This window comes from Phacochoerus africanus, chromosome 3, assembly GCF_016906955.1.
Source record: "Phacochoerus africanus isolate WHEZ1 chromosome 3, ROS_Pafr_v1, whole genome shotgun sequence".
Lineage (NCBI taxonomy): Eukaryota > Metazoa > Chordata > Mammalia > Artiodactyla > Suidae > Phacochoerus > Phacochoerus africanus.
In genome coordinates this window covers 89,564,945-89,579,584 of record NC_062546.1, presented here as the reverse complement: position 1 = coordinate 89,579,584, position 14,640 = coordinate 89,564,945, and the positions used below count along the sequence as shown (strand labels likewise).

The window sequence follows — 14,640 nt, the reverse complement described above, 5'->3', positions numbered from 1 at the left end:
CTCTCTAGGCTTCAGAAGGAGCACAGTCCTGGTGACACCTTCATTTTTGTCCTGTAGCCTCTAGAGCTGAGACAAGTCCTGGTTTGTATTATTCTGTCACAATACCCCCATTGAGTGACACATAGAACCTCAATTTGGGGCTTTTATGGCTATATTTTGGCACATCTGCAATCATACACCTGCATGCAAAACTGTTGGGTCTGAGGTTTTTGATTTGCATTGCTAAGGGAGCACCCATCCCTTACCCTCTGACAGTAAGTTTTTTGTTGTTAATCATTGTTAATTTGTGATTTGGGTAATCAAAGTGTCCAGAGAAATCTGCCAAAGCATGCTGGGAACACGATGGACTTACATCCTGGAAGATTTAGTAGCAATGTTTCTAGTTGGTCTGTTTGTTGTGGGTCTCCTTGAAAGTGGACAACTCAGGCAAAGGACAAACAATTGAGCACGCGTGACCAAGAACATGTGGACACAGCCATCACAGTGGAAATAAATATCAGCTTTATTAACGCTCAAAGTGCCATTCATTTATATTCATTCCATAGTCCAGAAGGTTACTCAGAGTAAGCCTTTGCACCACAATCTTTCAAAAAATGAACATGTAAGAAAAAGCAGTTTTTGTTGTGCTAATTATTGCAGGCCTTCATGCACGATAAATCTAAACAGAGATGTGTGCCAACAATATACAAATTTCCATATAAACAAAGTCATTGGTCACTAACAAAATATAAACATGGTCTCTTTCACATTGGTTTAAAAAAAAAAGCTATTTACCAGCAAGAAAAAACAAGTACATAAAAACTTGTAAAACTCAGAAATTTTATACATTTTTACAAGCACAATTGTGAAAGAACACAAAGTCAAAATGTGCATGAAATGTGGCACATACCACACTGTATCTGGCTTCTGGTAGGTTTTTCTAATCATACCGCCTCCTTATAACACAATAAGCTTAGTGACATTCGACTTCAACAGTGGACTTTATTCCTAACATTAAGTCATTTCACGTGGTACCGCATATTAAAAACAAAAGATTTTTCTTATTTTTTTCTCACATTGTCTGACTGGAAATTTAATTCCCAATTCTTTTTCTGCCAGTTACTTAAAACACACAGTACAGTATAAAGACACAACAATGTATGTTTGGACATTTTTAAACTGATTTATAGTCAATTACAGAGAATCACAATATGTCGATATATTTTATAAATGAGGTATGGCCTTGCCCAGTGAGAGAACTAAATGTTGAAATCTTTGGGGTAGAATAAAGGAAATATTAAAAAACAACGTAGGACAGGCCAACAGCAACTGGTGATATAAAAACCTTGACATCTCTTCAAGATAATTTAATTTCTCATTTTTTCATAGCTCTGAGAATTCAAAGGCTGTTTTAGTGAACAGTGTTTTTGCTTCTGCTTAAAACCTTTTTTCCCCTCTTAATTTGCATTTTGCAGAATTCTCAAAGAGAATTCAATGTTCTTCTTTGCAAGAGTGTTTTTATTGGTAGATATTTAAGTAAATCTGCATCCAATTGTGGAAATACAAATACATTTTGAATGGTTAAAAACAAAATTAAAAAAATACTTTTGATCAGCCAGCTGAAAATATATTCATATAGTAAATAATCTCTCAGAAAGCTTTATATATATTTAATTATTCTAACTAAACAGTACCTTTATAAAACAAGTTCATAAAAATGTAGAAATGAAAATAAGAAATTACTGGGATATATACATGTGCCTACAGACAGAAAAAGACATTTCCACACACACACATCCCCTGACACACAGAGTACAAGCATACTTTCAACTTAGTCATGGATTTTAGAAAGCATACAAAATCAGAAAGTGATGTTGAACTCCTGAGTTCTTCAACAAAGATAGAACCATAGATAAGTATACTTTGTAAAAGCAAGAGTGTCCATTTAAGTCAGTAATAGCAGTGCAGTTACTGACGGTTACATCTTAAAAGAAGTTTAAACACAGAGACAGACAGTAGTTCAATGCACGCATCCGCATTCACGATGCTCACACACCCATCAACGATGACTGTCAGAGTAGTAAATCAGTGTACAAATAAACATTTCCAAAAATGTGCAAAAAAGTCAACCTGGATAGGAAAAGAACACCTTTGTACATAATTATAAACTGCCCAGCATTCAAATGAGATTAAAAACGTTTACAGAGAGAAACTAACAGATTAAATATAGAGAATTTAATGGCTACATTAAAAATGTACATTAGGTCAAAGGGTAAATTTACAAATTGATAATCATAGTTTGCAACATTAAAAGTTTATTCTCAGATTTATCCAAGTTTACTTTTATTTACAGTGATGTTTGAATAAAAAGAACCATGTGAAATGTAAGAGATGTCAGACATTAAAAGTATTTTTTGGTATTAACTTTTATAATATTTCAGAATGTAGGGTAGCAAATTTTAAAACCAATAGCAATAGAAAAAATGTAAACCTTTACTTACTAATTAAGATTGTATTAAAACCACTTGTTTTTAAAGAAGTATTCTTATTCTCAGACACTGTACTTTAACTTGAACAGGGTATATTGCAAGGGTTTGGCCTATTTTCTTTTGCCCATAAATCTTTCCAGCTCAAATGTTTCCACCAGTTTTTTCTTATTCCAGGTGGAAAAAAATCTTTGGAAAAAATGAGAATATGACAAGTCCATTTTGGAGCCTAAGGATCTAATAGAGTTAAGATATAATTTTGTTACTTATCTCTCCTCTCCAAGTAATACTAATGCTAAAATCACCAATAGTTATGTAAGAGAACACAAAAGTGCTTTTCAGTATAGTCACAAACTTTACTGGCTTTAAAAGGACTCAGAAATCCTAATGGGGAACAAATTCTGTACTCTTCCTTATGTTCCAAAATTTCTATGGTACAAAAAAATCCATAACCTACTTTTCTTCACAGCTTTCCTGAAGTGACCCTCAAGTCAAACACAAGTTCATAAATGTTAAGACACCAGGAAGAAAGACTGCCACCAACCTGAGGCATGCCATGTGGATGTATATGTGTATGCCTCTGTGGTCAAGTGGCATTAGTAAGATTGGCACATGTACAAGCTCAAGTTTGCAATGTCCACATAGTTCCATAATAGTCGAAGTAAATTCTGCATGTCTTAATGCAAACACTGAGCACCTGTCCTTTAACTTGAAGGCTAGACTGATACACAAATTCTACTAGTACCTGCTTTATCATTTTTATACTACTAGCTTACAGGTGGGCAGAAGTAACAGTGCTAATCATTTTGGCTATGTGTGCAGACAATATAAAGCTTTGGTTTAAGGTGATTCTGATAATACAAATTGTAAATACAAACAAGACATCATCAGGCATAGAGAATAATAGTACTCATTGATTTAATGCCTTTGCTGTTAACAAAAATATCATTACTGTCAATTAAAATGCACAGTTATGAAAAACATGAGGAATTACATAAGAGACTGTATACAGGCAACAGATAACATTTATTCTTTTCTTGACTATAGCTCTGACTCCTCCCTCCACTCTCTGAAACTGGACCATGTCCTCACTATAACCAAGAAGATTCTCTGGACCCACCTGAGGGCTCACTGTGCCCTCAGCTCTGACAGATGAGTGCAGAGAGATGGTTGGCCCAGGTACTTCCATACCTGCCACAGCATCCTGTCCAGACTGTGGCAGAAGTCAAAGCAGAGCTAAAGACGACTGTAAAGGAGGAACACTGGCTTCACAGCACGCCTTCCCTAGCCAACAAAAAGAGGTATGAAACAATTTCCTTTTAAACGCCTGTTAAGCTAAGGAAGCTTATTTTGATAATGTCTGGCAGAATTTCTATTCCAAAAGAGCTCATGAAGAACTATGCAAAACCAATTACTTTCTATTTAAGAATTATATATAAGCTATTATACACACATACAAATTCAACTTTAATCTACTTTAGCAACCAAGAGCTTGGCAATTTACAACAAATACCTTTACTGAACAATCGTCTGTACTAGCTATTTGTGGAAAATGTGCTGGTGCTCCTACCTGAGGACGATTACACTCGCCTGTCACCAGGAGGTCACCTATTTTTGAGTTGTTCTTCCAAGAGCAGACTAATCTAACTGGACAGTCATACCTTTCCTTCCTTCCCACCCCTGCCCCAACTCCACATACACACACTTCACAGAAAAGGAAACTAGGTTTTAGTCAAAATGTTAGTTAAAAGTAAGGATTAGAATTTGCTATCCCTGGATTTCTTGCTCATTGCCCTAGGTCTCATTGCCTTAACATTTGTAAACCATTCAAACGGGACCTCTTTAGGGCAAAACCCACCATTCTTGCTCTGCTTTGAAAATTATAACTGAATCATGATATATACTTTATATATACATAATATATAAAGAATTTGGACAGTGCCAATGTGATTGAAAATCAAGTAATCAACCTGGAAAACAATTCACTACGTCACATTAGAATTAGAATACCTCTTTCTCTCCTTGTCTTAGGAATTCGCATCAAGTAAAACTGCAGTGTGACTATCACAGACTAATGCTAATGTTTCTAACATATTAAAAAAAAAAAAAAAAGAGGTAGAAAGGGGTAGGTGGAAGAAGCAGGCATTAAGAAATGTTTAAGGGCCAAAACACAGTCTAAGGCTAAATGACTCTTGAAGCCTACTGATTTTGGAAAAACCTTCATTTCGGTGGGTAACTTGAATTATTATTGATATAAAACAAAATTAAGGCATACAGAGAAAAAGGCACTACCAAAAATTAACAATTAAATTGCTTTTCATTGACATTTTAACCAATCTTAAAATCCAAATAAATATGAACATTACATTTGTAACAAAGGCCAAACTTCATATAAAGTAGTAAGGTCTCAAGATATTTTCCTGATCTTAGTATAAATAATACTGTTGAAAGAATTCAATTTCTATCAAATGTTTTGGGTATTTTAACAACTTAGCCCGAAAGAAAAAACAAGAAAAAATATTACGTTATGGAATAAATGCTCCCCATCACTGGAACTACTTGAGCACAGGCTGGGTTTTGAAGAGGGGTCCTGAGAGAGAGGCTGCCTGACCTATGGGGATCCCTCCAATTTGGGGATATTTTCAATCTCTGTTGTTCATGATATTTTAGTTTACAATAGCCAATGGTTACCCAACATTGTTTTCCTCTCTCTTCATAAGAAATAACATTTTAAAATATTATGGCTGAACTTTCAAGGTTAGAATGTGCCATAAAAACAAGTTAACTATCTGTTTGCCCATTTTTCCTCCTAGATTGTGATATCATTAAGGATAAGTTAATTTAGAAATGGACACAGTAAGCCACAATATTGAATGAGCAAATGAAAAAAATTCATCTTATTAAAAAAAAATTGATAGATCCCTATACTTGGTTAACACCAGGTGATTTTATATCAAGCTCTTGGTCACTAGACCCCAAATGAAATCATTGACAAAGAACTCTGCTGTAGGCCAAGGAGTTTGCATCTGGTGAACATGTTTGGCTTTGGCACTCAAGCTTGGTCATTCCTATAAATGATTCAGATTTGACTTTCTTAGTGATTTCATGTATCTTAGAACTACAAACCAACCTGATATACCTAAGAGCTGAAGTAGCAAAGAAAGCTACTCTAAAGAAATAATTTCACCTTTTTAATGTAGCTCTATTAAGAATAAGACTCCCTCAAGTGAAAGCCAATTCAATTTACTATGAAATAAGTTTTAATTTTTCTTTTACAGTTCAGCCTGTGCACTAACATTTCAATCTCTATTTATATAAATTATGTAAGATGGACTGTGCCTTTGAAAACTTTCTAAGGCAGTGGTCTTTAACCATTTTTCAGGTTAGAAACATGTTTTGTAAATGAGGAAAATTGAAAAAACCTTCAAGATAGTCATACTGAAAATTTCAAAGTCTGTATACTTTTAAATGCATCTTAAAGAATTACCATCGAAATTTCCATTAGTCAATATGATGGTATCTTTCAACCCTTTTATTCAACATACCATGTCTGCAATGTTAAAAGATCTTAAATTTGGTCCAAGCCTAAGTCATGCCATTTTGAATCTCTCAAGGCCTAAGTAGAAAGCTATTTCCTGAAAAGCACATAAGACTGCTAGTGAATCTTCTCCAGCACCAAAAAGTCTGCCACTATCAAAGCAGAATGCATTTTAAAGGCACAAAGTTAGCAGTCTGGCCATTTTTCAGCCTCGGCAAAGAAACATTACAATATAGAAGAATCAGTTGTGCATTTAAAAAACAAAACACATTTAGAGTCATCTTAAAAAGTTCAAATTTCTTTTGTTGATCCACACATTAGGAAGAAAAAATTGGAGTGTTACATTTAACTGCCCCTGATAGAGGTGTTTCCTTTCAAATTTTTCTTTTAAATTTACTTTTGGTCTTCCATACCTCACCTCACTTTAAGCTTTTTTGTTCTAGTAGTTTATATATATATACATATATATATATGTATATAAACTTTTATTGTGGTTTTTGGTACCTTTATAACTTGTCTGAAATAAATTCACATCACATTTTTATATAACTCTATAAACTATTAGTCTATTTTTAAATCTTTACAGAAAGAAATACTTTCCCATAGCTAATAATATTTTTCTTATAAAACAGAGGTCTTGCGCAGCAGTGTTAAAGTAGTAGTTTCCTTTCAGGTGATTTTATTTTCTTTATCATTTTGAAAAGAAAAAAAAGACTGAAAAGAGCAAACGATTTTGCTTTGGGTTTCACAGCCTCCCAAGATTTCTCTCTAAAGAGCATCTGTCTCATATTCTGCACTGCTGATTACCCTGACAGACCAAAAATGAGCCAAAAGGAAATCACAACCACACAATACAAGGGAACAAAGGGAAAGCCCACTGGTCCAGATACCATGATCTTGCTCAAGTAGAAGAGATGCCTTCACTCATAAAAGATCAAGAAATTATAATAGATCCACATCCTTGGGGACTATGTTTACAACACAAGATCTGGCAGTTGATTTTCCAGGGGGAGGAGGCCATTAATTCATATTCTTACTGGCAAGCTGCTCCTTTCATTACAAGGGTATGAGAGAAGCTGTACAAGTCTATTGTGCTTTCACTTCTTCTCTGATATTCTTGCAGGAAATGCCAGATAGGACGTTGATACAGTAAGCCAAGATCTACCTAACTTCAGAAACAAGATATTTTTAAAAAGTTCCTAAACAAGCATAACTTTTGGCAGAAAATAAAACATCCGCGTCCCTTATGAATTTCATAAAAGGCATCACATTTACGGCCTCCAGTTAGAGTATTACTTTCTAGATCTTTAAAATTAAAGTACTCAGCACTTGCTGTAATACAATGAAAAAATTGCAAGAGGCCAAATTACTGTTATCAGTCATATTTTTTCTGCTTAATGTCTTTGCTCTTGGTGGACACATTATATTAGAAATACCCGCTATTTTTAACCTCTTATAAAGTAGTTAATACTTTGTTTTGATATGCTTTTCTTTTCCCATAATTATGAATTGACTTTCGAGGAAAGAATACATACAGATGGCTGAGTTCAATAGGCTCCATGTTGAAGTTCCTTTTGCTTCTAAAATGGAAGTTACTGATTTGGGTGCAATATGCAGCTGGTAAGGAAAGGATTGCTACTTGCTGTCTGTGGAGATAACTCACCCTTGACTTCAAGTAGTGGTATCTGCTCCCGTAAAGCCCTCATTATGCATTGTATCACTTTCACTCTGAAATTTATCTTGCAAGGGACCTGCTTTGTAAATGGGTGTTTTTTCAGATTATAACTGGGAATGGTATTTATATCAGGGTTTCTCAACCTTGACACTTTTAACATTTGGGGCAGGATCATTCTTTGTTGTGGGGGGGAGAGGTGCTATCCTTGTACATTGCAGTTTGTTCAGCAGCATCCCTGGCCTCTACCCACTAGATGCCTCTAGCAGCCTCCTAGCTGTGACAACCAAAAAATGCCTCCAGGCCTTGTCAAACGCCAAGCAAAATTATCTGCAAGTGGTAACCGTTTTTTGAGGTGCTTCAGTATTCTGCGATCCCAAGAACAAGGGTTTTATCTCATGACACTAGCTTTAACACATGGATACTCCAGGTAAAACTCTTAGTTCCTAAAGAACATTGCCTATGGGAAATCAGGAGCTAGAAACAGGAAGATATAGTATACATGATTTTGACTATTTCTCCTTTCCTTTACTTTTGAGACTTCCCCTTCAGGTAAAAAGCATAGTTTAAAATATACTAAAAACAACATTTAGTTCTTCTTTTCATTATTTCTGTTGACTGGCAAATGTGGTCTCTTCTACTACTAAAACATTTAATTAGAGCAATCTTCTTTTGTCTTTTAATTTGGATTTGCTTACTGACTTCCCATATCTGCTTTAAAATAAAACACAGTATCTTTTTTTTTTTTTTTAAAGCAGAAAGCTATCCCTCAAGGTTTATAGATTCCAGTAACATGGATCTATTATAGTGTATTTGCTTATTATACTGGTTAGGATTAACAAATAAACACACCTCCTAGAGATTCATATTTTCTATCAAGATTCCTACTGAGCAAAAAGTCTGGTAGACAGAGGTTAGGATCTAAAGAATACAGACATAGAAGGAACCTATATTCTTTAAGTTGAGTACCTATCCTAAACTCAAGTTTAGGGCTCAACCCCACAAACAAGAATCTATTTTAAATACTATCACTAAAAACTACAAATTATACATCACTTTCTTCTCCTTGTTTTCCATGTCTCCCCATTACCACCAATCTGTCAGTGACACAGGGAAAGACTCTACAATCTTTAGATATTCTGAATGATTTTTTGTACTAAAAAGAGTGACTATGTACTAAAGTGCTTTTATCTCTCTGAACCACATCAGTACATTATAAAAATTAAAAAAAAAAAGAAGTTTCAAGTTCTTGTAAGGGAAAAAAAAGATTAAATATAAAAAATTTAGGTTAACCAGGAATCAAGAGAAACACTTTCCCTCTTGTCTTTTTTTTTCCCCATCTCTCTTTTTTGTAAAAAAAGAAAAGTGCAGTCAGAGAGAAGGTGAATGAATAGATGGGAGCTGGGTAGAGGCACAGGAAGGTTACTGGCTGCTAGTGATAGTGCACAAACATGTGCCTTAGAAGTTCATCAGCTGAGGGTCTCAGTTTGGCCTCTACAAAGATCCGTTTGAGGAAATCTCGAGTATAGTCTGAGACGTGAGGTGGCAGCTTTGGGTTCGTTGGCTGAGTGGCAATTTTAAAGATGGCAGCCATTGCTTCAAATTCTGCCCAAGGAGGTTTTTCAGTTAGCATTTCCACCACAGTGCAGCCCACGCTCCTGAGAAGAAATAAAATAAACCTTACACAAATGGTATCACTGTGAAAGAAAGTCAGTTAACTAACTGCAGAATAGAAACAGGTGTGAAGTCCATGTATATCTAAATAAGACTTGATTTCAAAGGTAAAGTTTCATTACAAAGCTTCTGCTGCTTGGCTTTGCAACTTTCTGCTGCATCCTGGGCAGCCCTGCAAAGGTGCAAACTCAAGGCAGGGGCTGTGGCTGCACCATAATGGGTTGGAAGCCTCCCTGGTCTGCGGACATTGAAGGCGACCTGACAGTAGGGGCTGAAGAAATGAGGTTTTCTGAATTGGAGGAGACATTTTGAAGTGAATTCATTTATTCTTAAGGAAAAGTGCTATTTTCCATACCTGATAGGATATCATCCCCCAACCTGAAAAGTGAGGAAAAGCTGTTTTAAAGATGCCACTGTCGATACTGAGCCCCCAATAGCTACAGGGGAGCATCTTACATAGGCATTCTTAAAGAAAAAGCTATGTTTAGATTCTAAATCTGAATGACTTCTGACAGTTGTAAAAATAGAAAACACTCAAATATTCCTCTTTTGTTGCACCAAAAGGTTAATTTGTGGTACATGAAATGAATATTGTTTTATAACATAACTTATTTTTTTGCATTTTAGGGCCACACCCACGGCATATGGAGGTTCCCAGGCTAGAGGTCCAATTGGAGCTACAGCCACCGGGCCCACCAAAGCAGCGAAAGCAACACCAGATCCGAGCTGCATCTGCAACCTACACCACAGCTCACAGCAGTGCTGGATCTTTAACCCACTGAGCAAACTCATGGTTCCTAGTTGGATTCGTTTCTGCTGAGCCACGACAAGAACTCCTATAACATAACTTTTATTAATAAAATGCCTTTTTTTTTTTTAAGGGCCACACCTGTAGCATATGCAAGTTTCCAGGATAGGGGTTGAATTGGAGCAACAGCTGCTGGCCTAACAGCTACAGCAATAGCAATGCAGGATCTGAGCCACGTCTGTGACCTACCCCACAGCTCACGGCAACACTAGATCCCCAACCCACTGAGTGAGGCCAGGGATCGAACCTGCATCCTCACGGATACTGCTCGGATTGTTTCTGCTGTGCCACAACAGGGACTCCTTGCCTAACCTTCAATATTTGACGTTTGTTAAGCTCAACTTTGGGCAATAAAATATGGACAAAAAAATGAGAATGAATAGGTGCTTCTCTCCTCCTTTTCCCAGGATAAGAGGAAAGAAATTTATTATATTTCTTTTTTTAACTTTTTGCTTTCAAATTGCTTTGAAGGCATGGTTTTTATTGCTCATTACTTTAGACTTGTAGTTCTCAACAATGACATCAGAAATCTCTGCCTGGGCCTCACTCCTGAGTGACTGTCATATAACTATTCTGAGATGGGCTTTGTTTATGACTAATTTTGAAGTACCAAACGTCCTCTTTCCCTCCATTCCTCAAATGTGTGGACATATTTGAGAACCACTAGACCAACAGTAGTTTTTCCTGTTTAAAGGAAATAGGAGGAATTCCTGTTGTGGCTCAGTGGTAAACAAATCTGGCTAGCATCCATGAGGACGCAGGTTTACTCTCTGGCCTTGCTCAGTGGGTTAAGGATCTGGCATTGCCATGAGTTGTGGTGTAGCTTGCAGAGGTAGCTCAGACCCTGCACAGCTGTGGCTGTGGCACAGGCCAGCAGCTGTAGCTAAGATCTGACCCCTCGCCTGGGAACCTCCATATGCCACAGATGCGGCCCTAAAAAGCAAAAACACAAAAAAAAGGAAATAGGAAATAACCAATTTGAGCTGAAGTAATGCCTTCTAATTAGTTTTGTCTTAATTTTGATCTGTTGATGGCTTTGTTACAACTAAATTACTGTGTTATTACTACTTCATTGTTAAATAAATAAAGCAGTTTGTGTTGAGTAAAAAAAAAAAGGAGTTCGTCCCCATTGTGGCTCAGCAGTTAGGAACTGGACTAGTATCCATGAGGATGCAGGTTTGATCCCTGGCCCCGCTCAGTGAGTTAAGGATCTGGTGTTGCTGTGAACTGCAGTATAGGTGGCAGATGTGGCTTGGATCTAGTGTTGCTATGGCTATAGGGTAGGCCGGTAGCCGCAGGTCCAATTCGATCCCTACCCTGGGAACTTCCATATGCCTTCCACAGAGCGGGTGTGGACTTAATAAGAAAAAAAAAAGAAAAAACTTTCCTTAGTAGGAAGTAGTAAATGGCCACTTTATGTTCTAACTTAAAATTATTAAGCAATTAGGAGTTCCCGTCGTGGCGCAGTGGTTAACGAATCCGACTACGAACCATGAGGTTGCGGGTTCGGTCCCTGCCCTTGCTCAGTGGGTTAACGATCCGGCGTTGCCATGAGCTGTGGTGTAGGTTGCAGACACGGCTCGGATCCTGCATTGCTGTGGCTCTGGCGTAGGCCGGTGGCTACAGCTCTGATTAGACCCCTAGCCTGGGAACCTCCATATGCCGCGGGAGCGGCCCAAGAAATAGCAAAAAGACAAAAAAAATAAAAATAAAAATAAATAAATAAAATTATTAAGCAATTAAAGATTAGCTGAAACAGGAGTTCCCATCGTGGCTCAGAGGAAATAAAACTGACTAGTATCCATGAGGACAAGGTTCAATCCCTGGCCTCGCTCAGTGGGTTGGGGATCCGGCATTGCCATGACCTGTGGTGTAGGTCGCAGACACAGCTTGGATCTGGTGTTGCTGTGGTGTAGGCCAGCGGCTACAGCTCTGGTTCGATCCCTAGCCTGGGAACTTCCATTATGCCTCCGGTACAGCCCTACAAAGACAAAAAAAAAAAAAAAAAAGATTAGCTGAATTATAAGACTAATAATAAAGATCAATTTCTTTTAAAGTTTTCAGGGAAATAAATAAAGATAGCTTTCTAATGCTGAAATTTGCTTAAGATTAAATTCTTCCTAAAGAATGAATGGAAGACAGACAGGTTCAAGAGCTCTATTTAGTAAATTACTAAGCCTCAAAGAGGCATAATTAAAATGATATTAATCCTTGTAATCCTGATACCCTATTTAAAAAGTACAAAAGACAATTTAAATCCAGCTCAGTAATGTCCATCCTGGGTGGAAATACATAAGAAGTCATGTGTTTTCAGACAAATCCCCAATCAAAACCTACCAGATATCTGCTTTTCTGCCATAACCTTCTCCACTAATCACTTCAGGGCTCATCCAATATGGTGTGCCTGTGACAGACTTCATTCCTGTCCCCGAAAGACAGATGGTTTGAAGCCGTTTGCTGGCCCCAAAATCTCCTAGTTTGACGTTGCCTGTTGAATCTCGCAGAATATTTGCGCCTACAACAAGAAATATCTTCTTTTCATTATTTTTACTGGCAGTTTGGAATGTAACATAAAAGAACAATGGCAGAGAAATACTTAGTAGACTGTGTAGAATTCACTTAGTAATCTGTTTCTAAAATCAGACTGCTTTTCATCTTCCAAGCAGTACCTGGCATAATGCCAGTCAGTCAGTGTGCATTAATGACATCATATAAACCCTGAATATTAGTCACCTGTGTGTGCTTCAGGACCTAAGAAGGTCCTCCCACTGAACAGAACTGGTCCAAGTGGGAGGTTAAGATGAAAAAGAAAAGGGGAAAAGGACTAAGAATGAGAAGTTCAGAGAAAATGAATAAACAGCAGGCTCTTGGCCCGTTTCTCTGTCATAAAGCAAGCAGGCCCATGTTTAAAGATTATTTCCCTGAGAACCTAGCATCTCCTCAGGTACTTCCAAGGGAAATTCTCAATAAAATTCTTCATTCTTCATCTTCTTGTCTATATGGTACTTGTTGGTTTTTTTTTTTTCTTCAGGGCCGCACTTGCAGCATATGCAAGTTCCCGGGCCAGGGGTTGAACTGGAGCCACTTCCTCTTCCCCTCTCATATTATTTGAATCAAATTAAAGATATGATCAATCATTTAGTACATATCCCACAGCTTTAAAAATGCTCTCAACATAAAGTACGTCATGATTGTAACTAACTTTTGAGTGCTTTCTAGATACCAGGCATGGTATTAAGCATACTATATGCATTAACTCATTTAATTTTTTTTTTTTTAAGGCTGTACCTGCGGCATATGGAAATTCCTGGGCTAAGGGTTAAATCGGAGTTGCAGCTGCCAGCCTACACCACAGACACAGCCACAGAGCCTCATCTGCAACCTATGTCACAGCCTGCGGCAAGGCCAGATCCTTAACCCACTGAGTGAGGCCAGGGATTTAACCCTCATTATCACAGACACTATGTCAAGAAGTCCTTAACCTGCTGAGCCACAACGGGAACTCCAACTCATTTAATTCTTACAGGAATCCTCTGAGCTGTACACTGTTATTTCCCTCCTTAAAAATGAGGAACTGAGGCACAGAAGATGTCTCACAGTTAGGGAGAGATAAAGCCTGAATTTAAACCAGGCTATGTGGTATCAGAGACCCTACTTTTTTTTCTCCCCATTTTTGGCTGCCCTGTGGCATATGGAGCTCTCAGGCCAGGTCTGAGTCACAGCTGTGACCCAAACCACAGCTACAGAAATGCCAGATCCTTAACCCACTGTGCCGGACCCAGAGCTCCCAAGATGCCTCCAATCCCACTGTGCCACAGCAGGAGCTCCTCAGGGGCCCTATTCTTAAGCATTATATGCTAATACCTGTGCTCTCTGGATCAAAACATGTCTCTTTGTTATCATCATTTGAACTTTACTAAACCTGTGAACCCCACATGGAAGTTTCCCTCCTGTGGAACCCTGATCATCAGGACTAGTTGGAACTGTCTTCCTACAGTATTTTAAAGGTAGATGTATTAATTCAAATGTCCAATTTCTTAACCATGTTTCATTAAAAAAAAAAAAAAAAGAGGGAGTTCCCTTCGTGGCTCAGAGTTTAACAAAGCCGACTAGGATCCATGAGGACATAGGTTTGATCCCTAGCCTCACTCAGTGGGCTAAGGATCCCGCACTGCTGTGAGCCGTGGTATCAATCGCACACGTGGCTTGGATCCCGCATTGCTATGGCTGTGGTGTAGGCTGGCAGCTGCAGCTCCAATTCAACCCCTAGCCTGAGAACTCCCATATGCTACAGGTGCAGCACTAAAAAAGCAAAAAAAAAAAAAAAAGAGAGAGAGAGCGAGCTGCTGGAGTTCCCTCCAGCAGCTCAAGGATCCAGTATTGTCTTTATGGATTTGATCCCCAACCTGGCGCAGTGGGTTAAGTATCTGGTGTAGTCATAGCTGTGGTGTAGGGCACAGCTGTGGCTCAGATATAATCCCTG

General features: G+C 37.9%; 1 protein-coding gene across 2 annotated transcripts in view; it reads right to left on the bottom strand.

Moving 5' to 3' along the window:
* Positions 1 to 478: 478 nt before the first annotated feature.
* MAP3K2 (mitogen-activated protein kinase kinase kinase 2) overlaps positions 479 to 14,640 on the bottom strand; it is a 95,218-nt gene continuing 81,056 nt past the window's right edge. The window contains exons 16-17 of one of the 2 annotated variants that reach the window (XM_047772121.1): positions 12,495 to 12,672; positions 479 to 9,333 (exon numbers count right to left, since the gene is read on the bottom strand). In XM_047772121.1, the coding sequence (XP_047628077.1) occupies positions 9,108 to 9,333; positions 12,495 to 12,672 (404 nt within the window). In that variant the 3' untranslated portion in view covers positions 479 to 9,107. The remainder of the gene's footprint in view (positions 9,334 to 12,494; positions 12,673 to 14,640) is intronic. The other variant, XM_047772124.1, reaches the window with a different exon arrangement.